This window comes from Phacochoerus africanus, chromosome 9, assembly GCF_016906955.1.
Source record: "Phacochoerus africanus isolate WHEZ1 chromosome 9, ROS_Pafr_v1, whole genome shotgun sequence".
Classification (NCBI taxonomy): Eukaryota; Metazoa; Chordata; class Mammalia; order Artiodactyla; family Suidae; genus Phacochoerus; species Phacochoerus africanus.
In genome coordinates this window covers 4,524,585-4,537,308 of record NC_062552.1, presented here as the reverse complement: position 1 = coordinate 4,537,308, position 12,724 = coordinate 4,524,585, and the positions used below count along the sequence as shown (strand labels likewise).

The 12,724-nt window shown below is 50.7% G+C and overlaps 1 protein-coding gene across 1 annotated transcript in view; it reads left to right on the top strand.

Annotated features, from left to right (window-relative positions):
- The window catches only part of LOC125135632 (basic proline-rich protein-like), a 74,018-nt gene extending 62,294 nt beyond the window's left edge, over nucleotides 1-11,724 (top strand). Inside the window, exon 6 of the mRNA XM_047795933.1 lies at nucleotides 11,026-11,724. Within this exon, the coding sequence (XP_047651889.1) occupies nucleotides 11,026-11,724 (699 nt within the window). The remainder of the gene's footprint in view (nucleotides 1-11,025) is intronic.
- The last annotated feature ends 1,000 nt before the right edge of the window (nucleotides 11,725-12,724 follow it).

The following is a 12,724-nucleotide window of genomic DNA, read 5'->3' as shown; positions in this document are numbered from 1 at the left end:
AAGGTGCAATGCTGCCTGTGTCCTGACTAGGAGAGAAGCTTTACTTTGCGGAAAGAAAAGCTCATCACGCTCGAACTCTCAAATGTAAAAAAATTCACAGATGTATTTCCAAAGACAATCCATCAAAGACAGTAAGAACGTTCGATTACAAGGAACCCTAAATAAAAGGAGTTACAGCTCACCGAAATCTGATGATACTGCCATTTTTATAAAAAACAAAAGACGCAGAGTGATAGTTAAGGTGGAGGTTGGATTACATGACACACGTGGAGGAATCACCATCAAGATAATTAGCAGAGAGGTGACAAACACCTGATGATGGCTTAGGCACACGGTTAAGGCACATATAATATTTAAATATGCAAAACATACTTTTCATGATTCTTTTCTATTTCTTCCTCTTTTGCCTTAAAATAAAACAATTCAGAGCCTTTATCCAAACTGAAGACTTTCCACTCTGACCGAGACCAAGCAGAGAACTCTACAGAGAGTACAAATTAGCAGCTCCCCGTATCTCTAAACGCACACTCTAACAGCAAATAGATGTCTGCTCAGCTCCAGTTTTCTGAGAATGGTTCTGCATTTGTTTTTACTAGGAGGCCACTTAAATCTTACTCACTTGTTTAGCTGTAAGGATTGAAACAAAATGTTTGCTGGCAAAACAAACACTGGTTTTAAAATCCTCCACTTGGGCTGCTGGATAAAACACTTGTTTACCGAAACAAATGTTTTATTTGGAAAACGCCTGCCAGGGTGCACGCTTTCCAAAGAAATACACCAGGATGTGCTGGGGGGGGGGGGGGGTGTGATATCACGCCCTTGAGAGAGGTTGGCATTTTAGGGGAACTTCTCAAAGTTTACTTTCAGAGAATAGAACAATGATGGGAAAACCAATCTTAAAAACAAACTAACAAAGAAACAAACAAACAACCCCCCAGGCCTCAAATACTCTAGTAAGTATTACTATCACCATCAGCAGCAGCAGCATTATTTTAGAACTAAGTCTCTCCTTTCAGATTTAGTCTACGCCTTCTGGCTCCCCTATGTGACATGGCATGAAAAACCATTTCCATCTCTTAGTAAGATACGCTAGAACCCTGAAATGCCATTATTAACCACAAGATAGGATTGAGCACAAGCAAGTCTAACTTGAAACCCATCCAAGGAAATTTACTTTCTTAAGTACCAAAAGAAAACATCCCAAAAGATAGTCTTGGGACGCTGTGGTTAGTTTCCTATGGAGGCTCCAGTAAACACATTACATTTGACCAAATAAGATTCCACCCCAGAAAGCTTAAGAATTTTCATCAATATTTTCCTGCCAATGTTATAGGCACTAAGAACTAAAATGTTGTCAGAGTCTACTGTCACAGTCTCCAACTTCTAAAACGTGCGTTCTCCATCTTTAAAAAACACTTTTGCATATGCCCAAGCATATTTTTATTTATAAACTATATGCTGCTAATAGGCACGATAAAACATATACAAAAATAGACAATGCAAAGGACATTTCTCTAAAGAAGACACGCACCTGACCAAGAAGCACATGCAAAGATGCTCAGTATCATTAGTTACCAGGGAAACGGAAAGCAAAACCTTAAGATACTCCTTCATATTCACTGGGGTGGCTGTAATCAAAAAATGGAAAGTAACAAGGGCTGGCAAAGATGTGGAGAAACTGGAACCCTCACACATTGTTATTAAATTGACTCTCGACAGGTGCAGCCTCTGTGGGAAACAGTTTGGGAGTTTCTCAAAACCTGAAACATGGAATAACCACATGACCCAGCAATTCCATTCTGAGGTATTTATATACATCTATATCCCAGAGAACTGAACACCGAGATTTCAACAGACGCTTTTATACCCATATCTACAGCCGCATTATTCAAAAGAGCCCATGTGGAAACAACCGGATGCCCATCAACTGATGAACGCACCAACAAAATGTAATCTGCAGAGATATCAGGATATTATTCACCCAAAAAAGAAACGAAGTACTGACGCATGGTAAAGCCTGGTGGACCTCTGAAAACAGCATGCGACGTGAAATAAGCCAGCTCCCAAAGGACATCCATGGTACGAGTCCAGTCATAGGAAACATCTAGAACAGGCATGGGAGACAGACAGTAGGTTGGCGGGTAAAGGTGCACATGGGGAGTTATTGCGTAATGGGTGCAGGGTTTCTGTTTGGGGTGATGAAAAATTTTGGAAATTGACCGTGGTGATGGCTGCACAGCCCTGGATGTGATTAATGCCACTGAACTGTACACTTAAAAATGATGACAATGGAGAATTGTATGTTACATCTTTCTTTAACCACAATTTTAACAAAGGGGGAAAAAAAAAAAAAGAGGACAAGCTAAAAATACAATTGAGGTTCTAATAGCTTCTTCTCAAATTGCGTGGGTCAGCCAGCATGCTCTGGGGCTGGGTGGGGGTTGGAGGCAGAGCTTCCAAGGCCAAAGCAGGAATTAGTGAACTGGATAGGAGCTAGAGAGGATACTGGCGAGGGTGACGGTGTCTGAGTTATGGGAATGCCTACAAGTCAAAAAAGAATTTTACCTTACTTTATTTTATTTTTTGTCTTTTCTAGGGCGGCTCCCACAGCACATGGAGGTTCCCAGGCTAGGGGTCGAATCGGAGCTGCAGCTATTGGCCTACACCACAGCCACAGCAACTCCAGATCCGAGCCGCGTCTGCGACCTACACCACAGCTCATGGCAACGCCGGATCCTTAACCCACTGAGCAAGGCCAGGGATCAAAGCCGCAACCTCATGATTCGTTAACCACTGCGCCACGACAGGAACTCCAAAGAATTTTACTTTTAATTCAAAGGGGAGAGGACCCCATTCTGTAGCCTTGCCCTAGAACTCCACAGGGATGCCCTGTGAGTTCTCACCATCGCCCCCACCAAGACCTGGACATCGGAATCACGGCACACACACCGGGGACAACACCCTTCACCTCCCCGGCAAAGCTCGGGCAAATCCAGCCCGCCTGATGCAGGGCCCGAGGTCCTGCCTCATGAAGCAGAATGTACTTTCGCCATCATTTTCTGGTCTCTGGTCTCTGGTCTCAGGTAAGACCTGAAAAGACGCCTTTTCAAAGCTGTTTCCAAAGTCACTTTCATCACTTCCCCCCCCTCGGGCTCAAGAGCATCATTCAAGGGGGAAAGTGACAGGAAATAATAAAAAGATCAACAGCTCGACCTCGAGAAGCACCTAGACTGCCTGTGCTAGACGCGCCAGCTATGAGGCTGGCCTAGGACCAAGGTAATCAAAAGAAAAACACACACGAGGTTGAGGGCTAGGCCGACATCCTGGGAGGCAGAAGGCCTCGTCCAGCACAGATGTGACAAAGCAAAGCGCACGGCTGTGGGACAACACGGCCCTCGCCTTCGCCATCGCAGAGGCCACCGTGAGAGAGACACCTGTCCATTGCTGGCCTGTTTGATTTCAAAAGCGGGGGTGTTTTTCTAGTAAAAAGCAAGGACTCAGCTTTAAAAGGAAACTCAAAATGGAGACATGTTAGACTCCTGAGAGCGTCCGAACTTTCACTGTCTGCAGATTGATGACACAGCAACACGAAGGAGCGGCCTTTCCTTGGGCAGATCGGCCGAAGCTCGCAGCGCGGGGAAGGACCAACGTCTTCTAAAACTGCAACACGAAACCGCTGATTCGTGCCCTTCACGTTGCTCAAGTGACTGCACCTGATAAATGACAACTCGGTGACTCCCGAACGGATCCTCTCGAGACCTCTCCTCTGAAACCCGGATTTCCACACCTTAGCGTACAGAGCACTCAAAACTCTATGCAACTAGGAGTTCCCGTCGTGGCGCGGTGGTTAACGAATCCAACTAGGAACGATGAGGTTGCGGGTTCAATCCCTGGCCTTGCTTAGTGGGTTAAGGATCCGGCGTTGCCGTGAGCTGTGGTGTAGGTTGCAGACGCGGCTCGGATCCCGCGTTTCTGTGGCTCTGGCGTGGGCCAGTGGCTACAGCTCCGATTCGACCCCTAGCCTGGGAACCTCCATATGCCAGGGGAGCGGCCCAAAGAAAGAGCAAAAAGACAAAAAAAAAAAAAAAAAGACAAAAAAAAATCTATGCAACGACTGCTTCTAAACAGAATTCAGTAAATTATATTGGGGGCGTGGGTGGGCACAGGATTGTGAATCCATCGAAAATAAATGATCTCCAAGTTGTTCGTGCTGCAGCTCTAATCGCCAATGCCTGTTACAGCTGCCAGAGGAGAACCTTCCATTGGTAATTAAGGCCCACCATGAAGTCCTGGCTTTTACAAGATGAGTCCTCCAAACACAGAGAAACACATGAGGATTCTCGACTAAAAGCCTTCCCTTTCAGTTCCAACCCTGATATTGTTTCAAAACTCTTTTCTCAAGGCCCTCTCTAGCATGCTATATTCAAAAAAAAAAAAGTTGCCAAGCTGGTTTTAACACATCTTCTCAGGACTGATAAGCAAAAGTTTCCTAAAGCAGTTTTGAATAAGATAAACTCAAAGCCATTCTGTACGTTTTCTCAAAGGCGGCAGCACTCTTCAGTGGAGGGTTGGTAAACACGCCACCCATTTCCAGAGCTGAGAGAGAGAAATGACAGCCTCTCTCCTTGGGTAAAACACGAACCCGCAGCTTCTTGGGAACGGCACCTGACATCCTATTGGACTGATGAGCTGCAAACCTGTTTTGTGGGTATTATGAACGAGTGCAAACTGCAAGGGGTTTTGTGAAAATACATTTTCTAATGGGAAAAAAGAAAAGTGGACTGTCACTAGATCTGGGTTGACTAAGACCCTCAGCAAACAGCAATCATGGTTCCAACCTTTCTTGTGAATCTTACTTACCGAGCCTTAAAAACTGTTCCATTTGACCGTGTGCTCATTGACATGATCATAAATTCAGAGGCTCTTGCTCATCTAGAAGTTGTTTGGCAGCTGACACTCATATTCTCATTAATCACAACAAGATACGCTTCACTAGAAAAACTAGGATAACAGCAGTCACTAGTCCTTCCGTGTGAGGCAAGAGAATGAAAAATATATACACGACTCTCCATAAGCCACAGAGTATACAAAACAGATTCTGGAAACTCTAGGCAGCTGTGTAAATTAAATTCTGTAACTTCCCATGTGAGCGCTTTCTTGCCTGCTGCACTCAGAGCTTCAAGAAAACGTTCGCATCTGTATGGCAGGATGCTAGCCCTCTTTCTGGCTTCTTAAAATCTCAAGCATACCCTTGCCTTTCCTCCCAGTGCTCTTAATTTCACAATGAGCGGCTGAAAAAGGATGTTCTGGGCAAAGCCATCCCCTAAGAAGGACCACCTGTCCACCCGCTGTCTCTCACCTCCCTGGGAGTGGCCTGCATACCGATAACGCAACGCCTCCTCTCTTGCTCGCAGTTGCTTGGGTACCGTGGGTTTCATTTTCTGGCATTTTGAGAATACTCCCTTATTTTCTAAAGGAAGTTCAAGATCTAGATTCTCTTGCATCCCAACGTCAAGGCACATAACAATACTGAACTGGGTGCTTAAAAATGCCACAGATGGTCCAGTTTATGTGATATGTATCTTTTACCACGATAAAACAAAAAACAAAAAACAAAAAACAAAAAACAAAAACCACTCAGACTCTATCATTTTCTACTGTTCTCTCGGGGAGGTGGGTAAAAAAAGGGGAGGGGGCTCAACAACAACAGAAGCCCCACCATTGGCTTTACCAGTTAGAGCCTTAAAAGGTGGATGGTTTAAATTCTATGGGGGATGAGGGGAGGCAGGGAGAGGACATCGCCCCTCCAATCTCCAGCATTAACATTTTTTTCCTCCCATCAATTTTAAGCATTTGTTCCTGCCACTGGACGTGTGATAATACAGACATGTAAATGTGTCTCCACATGGCTTATAAGGGAGAAAGGAAAATAAAGAGCAAGGAGTTCCCGTCGTGGCGCAGCAGAAACGCATCCGACTAGGAACCACGAGGTTGCGGGTTCGATCCCTGGCCTTGCTCAGCTGCTGTGAGCTGTGGCGTAGGTCACAGATGGGCTTGGATCTGGCGTGGCTGTGGCTGTGGTGTAGGCTGTGGCTCCGATGCGATCCCTAGCCTGGGAACCTCCATGTGCCACAGGTACGGCCCTAAAAAGACAAAGATAAAATAAAAAATAAAGAGCAAATGACAATTTGCAGCCAGATAATCAGCATCCGGTTAACTGAAAGTGAGAAAACGTGTGCTGCTCCAAAGAACAGACATTTGCTTTTTTCTGACAATAAAGAAATAGACACAGAGACAGACGGGTGGTGCCAAAGCTGCGAACGGTCATCACCCTGCAGAAATCCAAGCCTGGGTTTCTGCCGAGCTAGTTCCCTCTAAACTCCAGACTGATGTTGAGATCCTACGGCTCCCCTGGCCTCACTGCTGACCACTCAGCTGCCTCGAAGAGGAGCAGCCAGATACCTGGCCTGAGCCTGCGTATCCAGAGGTACAGGAAGTGGTCTGCCCAGGACCTGGGCGACTGCATCACCCTCCAGACGATTCGACGGACAGGGTGTGAGTCACCCCCATTCACAGCCTCCAGCCCAAGCCTCCTTCCTACCTAGCAGGGCAAAGGGCAGAGGGCAGAGGTCCCCTGACACATCCAGCCAGGCTTCCCAACCCGGGCTCAATTTGGAAAGCAACAGGGCCCTGGATATAAACACCTCCCAGCACTGCCTATCAATGGCTCCCATCAGGGACAAAAGGAGAAGGACAGGTTGAAACCAACAAGTGAAGAGTAAGAAGTCACCCCCGCCTGGGAGAGTCAGGAGGCTCCGGGAAAGACTGCAGCACAAACGGGTGGAGGCACCGGATCCTCAAAAGGAAGATGCAGCAGAGTGGGCTATACCGCAGAGCGAAAACCCAGCCTGCCACAGCAGGAGGTTCTGATTCAGCGCCTGCGGGGTGGGACCCCTTAATCTGTTGAGCCGGGTTTGGGAGCTGCAGGGTAAAGCACTTGGGTTACAACAGGGCTGACTCAGGAAACCGGCTCTAACTAAAGCCTCAGGAATGACAACTTGTCGTGCTTTATGAGGAAGCAGGAGAATTTTGAAATTTACACACAGGTATGTGCGTATACATATAAATTCTAAGCATGAGTCTTCCCTAAAACAGGCCCTTTGGCACCAAGTTCAGATTTAGGACCCATAACCACCTACTTCTTGATGCTCATCTCTACGTTCAGCCAAAACCCACCCATCTTCCCTAAATCACCTAAACCCAGCTGCCCATCACCGTCTCGAATGCCACTGCTGAAACCAACCCTTCGATTTGCTTCGAACACTGGCTCCCTGTTCCAATTTCTGTTGCTAGTACCACCTGCCAGGGCATGTGGATTTGAACCCTTTCCGTCTTCAAGCCCACATCGGAACACTATAAAATACTGCCCATTTTCCCTTGGTAACACCCAAAGCATCGCCTTCCAACAAGGTCCCATCGCTACAGCCCTTGTTCAGGCCCTTGGATCTTTGCAACAGCCTCAACTTCCACTCAAACCTAACTCACAAGATTAACCTCCCCCGAGCCCAACTCTGACCACCCACGTATTTCCCTTGCTCCAAATCCTGTCATAACTCCCACGACCTACGAATAAAGTCCTAACACCCAACTTGGCCAGGCATTCAAGGCCCCTCATGGGTCTGTCCCTCACCTAACGTTCCAATGGCAAATGTCATACTCGATCCATCTCCAGTGGCAAAGCTGATGGACTCCGATTCCCCAAACACGCCCTGTAACTTCCTGCCTCTCGGCTTATCTCACTTCTACCACTAGGAAGGGCTTTCTCTCTCTAGCCAAATCCTGCACCGCCTCAGTTCAAGTGCTACCAACTCCCTCGGGAGCACTTCCTGATGGCTGCCACCTCACAGCTACCCTCCCAGGACACACCCAGCACCCTGCCACATCTGAGCCTTTGCTAAGTAAGGGCGTGCCCTCTCCCTTTACCCTCCCGCTCACCCTTGCTCTCGGCCCCTCCCGGAAGGTTCCTAACAACTGATCTCTCCTGGACCGGCAGCAGCAGGCACACTGGCCGGCGGGCGACATCTCCCTAAAAAACAGCAAGGCCTCATTCTTACAGGTTCACCTACATTCTTCAGGTTCACTGCTAACATTTTAGAGAATAAACAAAAGAAGGAAAAACAGGAGTTCCTGTCGTGGCTCAGAGGTTGACGAATCCAACTAGGAACCATGAGGTTGTGGGTTCGATCCCTGCCCTTGCTCAGTAGGTTAAGGATCCGGCGTTGCCATGAGCTGTGGTGTAGGTTGCAGATGCAGCTCGGATCTGGTGTTGCTGTGGCTCTGGACAGCTCCGATTCGACCCCTAGCCTGGGAACCTCCATATGCCTCGGGAGTGGCCCAAGAAAATGACAAAAGGACAAAAAAAAAAAAGGAAAAACAGTTTAAAAATCCCTCATTATTCTACTTTTCAACTCAATTTTCATATATTTTTCACTGGTGTCTGTATTAAACTCCTGAACAGTTAAACTCATGTGTGTCATCAAGCTGTCACCCCTTGACTAAAACATATTAGACTTGAGTCTTTTTTTTTTTTTGGCCACGCGCCTGGCATGTGGAAATTCCCAGACCAGGGATCGAACCCACATCACCACAGCAAGCTGAGTCACTGTAGTGACAACACTGCAACCTTAACTTGCTGAGTCGCCTGGGAACTCCTAGACTGGGGTCTTTTTAGGAAGGTGAACACGTCTCTCTGTAACCTCCACAGTCCTTAAATTAGCATGGTTCTCTACAAAGTAGCTGGCTAGAACCTTTAAAGCAAACGTTCATTGAAAGAAATATTTTGGCGGTGGCAGTGAGTAGATGGTTGTAAACCCATGGTCCAAAACAACCCAACTGAAAATCTGCTGCACAGGGAAGATTTCTTGAAAAGCACGCCCCAATTATGCAACAAATATTTTCAGTATACAAGAACACACCACAACATTAAGGCTTCTATTTTTAATCCTTTCTTGACAGAGACGGATACCTTAATCGAACTTGCTGGATAAATCTGATTTACAATGAAAAGGGAGATCACCGGAGAGAGAAATGCCTTCTCAGCGCAGAAGAAATTGGGGGGGAGGGAGAAGGAAGGGGCGGAGAAAGGACGCCTGCCACTCCATTTTCTGCTTAACTTTCCAATTCATTTCTACGGCAACAATGCCGGTCTGGACCAAGATTTGAAATCTTAACTGTCTCACGGAGAAGGAAAAGTTCCTTATCACGGTGACAAAAACCTAAGATCATGAACATCTTCCTTTTTTTTTTTAAGTTTCTAGAAAGTTCTGTGTAGCTCTGCCATTTTCATTCAAATCCAAGACCATTCAGTGTATGGAATTGGTCAGTTTCCAACTTCAGCTGTTCTAACAGTTCACCAAAGCACCATAAGAGGGAAAAAGAGAGATGTTCTGCCAGTTGAATTTAAAGCTCCTCCATCTAGAATGTAACAAGGTCAGTTCACCCCCCCAAAGAATATACCAACCATTAGTATTCTCACTCCCACTGTACTACTGAAAAAACTGTAGTTTTTCAAAATAAAGTTAGACTAGAGATGATCAGATTTTTCACAACACTCTTCACCACAAGGTAACTTCCCCTCTCATGTATAAATTTAGTGTATGATTTGATTTATACAACCTCAGTTTATCAGTTTTAGCTTCCTATGAAGACAGGCTCTTTAATGCAAAATACATCTCCATTTAGTTTGCTTTATCTGGGGTTGCCCTGGAAACAGAAATTTACATTCATTCCTGAGTCAGCTTTTCAGATAGCTCTTCAGATCTCTTTGGAGGGTAACACACTCCTCTGGGCTTGTGAATAAAACTTCAGGAGGTGCACATTTCTCCTCAGAGTGAAGCGTCTCGGGCTCTTTGGGCCTGGCTCCCGCTACCCTGTCTTGTACCATGCAACAAAACCAGCAGGAGGAAAAAATGCCACACCTCTCTGGAAGGGTGATCAACAAGAGTCTGGGTGGCAAACACCGCCAAGCTTTCTCTTTGCACTCTCATCTTTACTATGACTTTTCCCCGGACTTGGTCTATGTCACCAGCAATGCAAACCTCGAGCCCATCACTTTATTGTTTATGTATTATTTTTTGTCTTTTTAGGGCCGCACCTGTGGCACTTGCAAGTTCCCAGGCTAGGGGCTGAATCGGAACAGCAGCTGCCTGCCCACACCACAGCCACGGCAGCGGGGACGGAGGAGCTTCTGCAACCTACACCCTGGGGAGGTGTAGCCTTAACTCACTGAGCAAGGCCAGGGATCCAACCCACATCCTCATGGATACTAGTCAGGTTCTTAACCCACTATGCCGCAACAGGAACTCCCCAAGCCCATCACTTAAAATCTGCATACTCCCTCCCGAATCACATGCTTGGGGTGTGAGATGCCACTAGGCTCCAGACGGAACTAACTGGGCAGCTCTCACTTCTTCTGCTTTGAGGAGGGCTGGGTTTGGGGCTTTTTTTTTTTTCATTTGTTTTTTCTTCTCCTTTTAATAAAGGCCTCTTCGTATTTGTTCCTCAGGCCTTGCCCAAATACAAAACTGTCAGCGTCCCCCTGGCCCCTTCCAACCCTGAGACAGCAACTTCGAGCCTTTGTATCCACTAAGTGAGCGTCGGCTAGGAACTCTGCTGAATTTATGGTAACCGGGGCCTGCAGTGGTGGACTCAAACGCTAAGGCAAAAACGTGGATTTAGGGTCTCTGAAATGTACAACAACAAACACGAAGCAGGGCAAAACCCCACCTTCTCTCCAGCTTTCCCTTCCCGTCGTGGTTCAGTAATTAGAAAAGTTAATCCACCCCCCGAGTGCAACTGCAGCCTCCTCTCGGCCACGCTCACCTAGAGCCCTCACTGCATCATCGCATCCAAGCCAAACTCGGTTACTGAGGCAACTAAGTTTTTCTACCCAAAGGGTCACCGGGAAACACATCCCTCGGGAACCCCTGGTAACCGTCCGCCGATAATGCTGGGGAACCACAACAGCAAGAGGCTGGCGCGGCCGCGCGGCCGGCCCTGGGGGAGGGGGTGCGTGGGGGTGCGCAGCGTCCAGTTACATTCCTGACCCACTTTCGCATCCCCTCCCGCCCCCTCCTGCTGCTCCTCCTCCCGGCCGGCCGCGAGGGCACCCGCGCTCGGGAGAGCCACCCGCGAGCCATCCCCAGGCCGCCGCGGGCGGGGTGCGCCGGGCGCCGGGCTCCGCGGGGGACCGAGGGGGAGGGGGAGGCGACGGAGGAGGCGGGAGCCCGCCCCCGCCCCCACCCCGGCTTCCCCTGCGCGGCCCCTCCCCCGTCACATGGGCTCGCGAGCACCTGTTGGCGACCTCAGCCCCTGGCGGAGCCCCTCCCGCCTCCCGGGCGAAAGCCCCAGCGGGAGGGGATGGGACCCCCTGCCCGCGTGTCGCTCTGCACACCCCGCTTCGCCAGGCTGGGCGCGGGGGCCGGTGGGCGACCCCTGCCCAGCTGCTCGGCTTTGCAAACTGCAAAAGCGCCGCGGCCGCGAGGCGACCGGGCGGAGGGGATCCTGCCCCCCACCAACCCCGCTCCCCCGCCTCCCCCGGGCGGCACGGGGAGGTGGGGTGCGCCCGCCCCCTGCCCGACTCCGCTGGAAACCTGGGCTCCTCGCGGGCGCCGGGAGGGGCTGCTGCCGAGTCCGGGCCGGGGCGGCGGGGGCGAGGGCAGGTAGCGGGTGAGGACGGGCGGGGTGTGTGTTCCGAGCCGCCGAGTCCAGGAAGGGGGCGGGAAGCTGCCGTCTCAGCTGCAACTTCTGAGCGAGCAAAGCAACTCAGCAACTTTGCCTGCGCCGCGCCCCTCCCCCGCGCCGCCGGCCGGGCCGGGGGCTGCGCTGCGCCTGGGGCCCCGGCGCCGGGCCCGGCGGGGAGCGGACCCGGGTGCGGGCGAGCGGGCCGGGGCGGGCCGCCCGGGGCGGGGGAGGGGGGAGGACTTGGGGGCGCCTCCACGCGCCCCGCGGCTGGGGAGCGCCGCCCGGGTCCCCGCGCCGGGCACGCCCCCCGCCGCCCCCACCGGGCCGGCCGCGCCCGCCGCCCGGCTCCGCGCGGGGAAGGGGGCGGAGGATGGCGGCGGAGCCATGGAAACTGCCGGGTGGATACAGAAGGAGAGGGCCGCGCGGGCCATCCCCGGCTGCCCGCGTCGCGGCGGCGGCTGCGGCGTCCCGGGGAGCGCGGCCGAGCTCGCACAAGTGTCCCTCCGGCCCCGAGGGAGGCCGGCGGTGGAGAGCGGCCCCGGGAGGGGTGGGGGGCGGAGGCGAGGGTGATGGTGACCCGGGCCTCCCGGGGTCAGTGGCCGTTCGTTCCGGTCCCGAGGACCGGCTCGAGGCCCTGCGGGGTCCTGCCAGCCAAAGCCCCAGATGTGCGTCCAGAGAGCCATTCAGAGGGGCCGGACGTGCGCATGTGGGGCAGGTGGGGTGCCTGGGCCAGCCTGGGGTGGGACACGCGGGCCCCAAAGCCCTGCGGGCTGACTTGGCCGGGCCCTCGCAGTTATGCACCGGGAGCCTGCCGAGCCCGGCCTTCGGCCGCACCCATTCTCTGGAAGCTGATCTGGGAACCCTGCAACCTCCCCCACCGACACTCACAGACTTCATCTGACTCACTGTGGAGTTACTGATGCTTTACGCCCAAGCCTGTTGCTTGGAAAGTGCTAGGGATTTTAATGGTGGCGTTATGAAA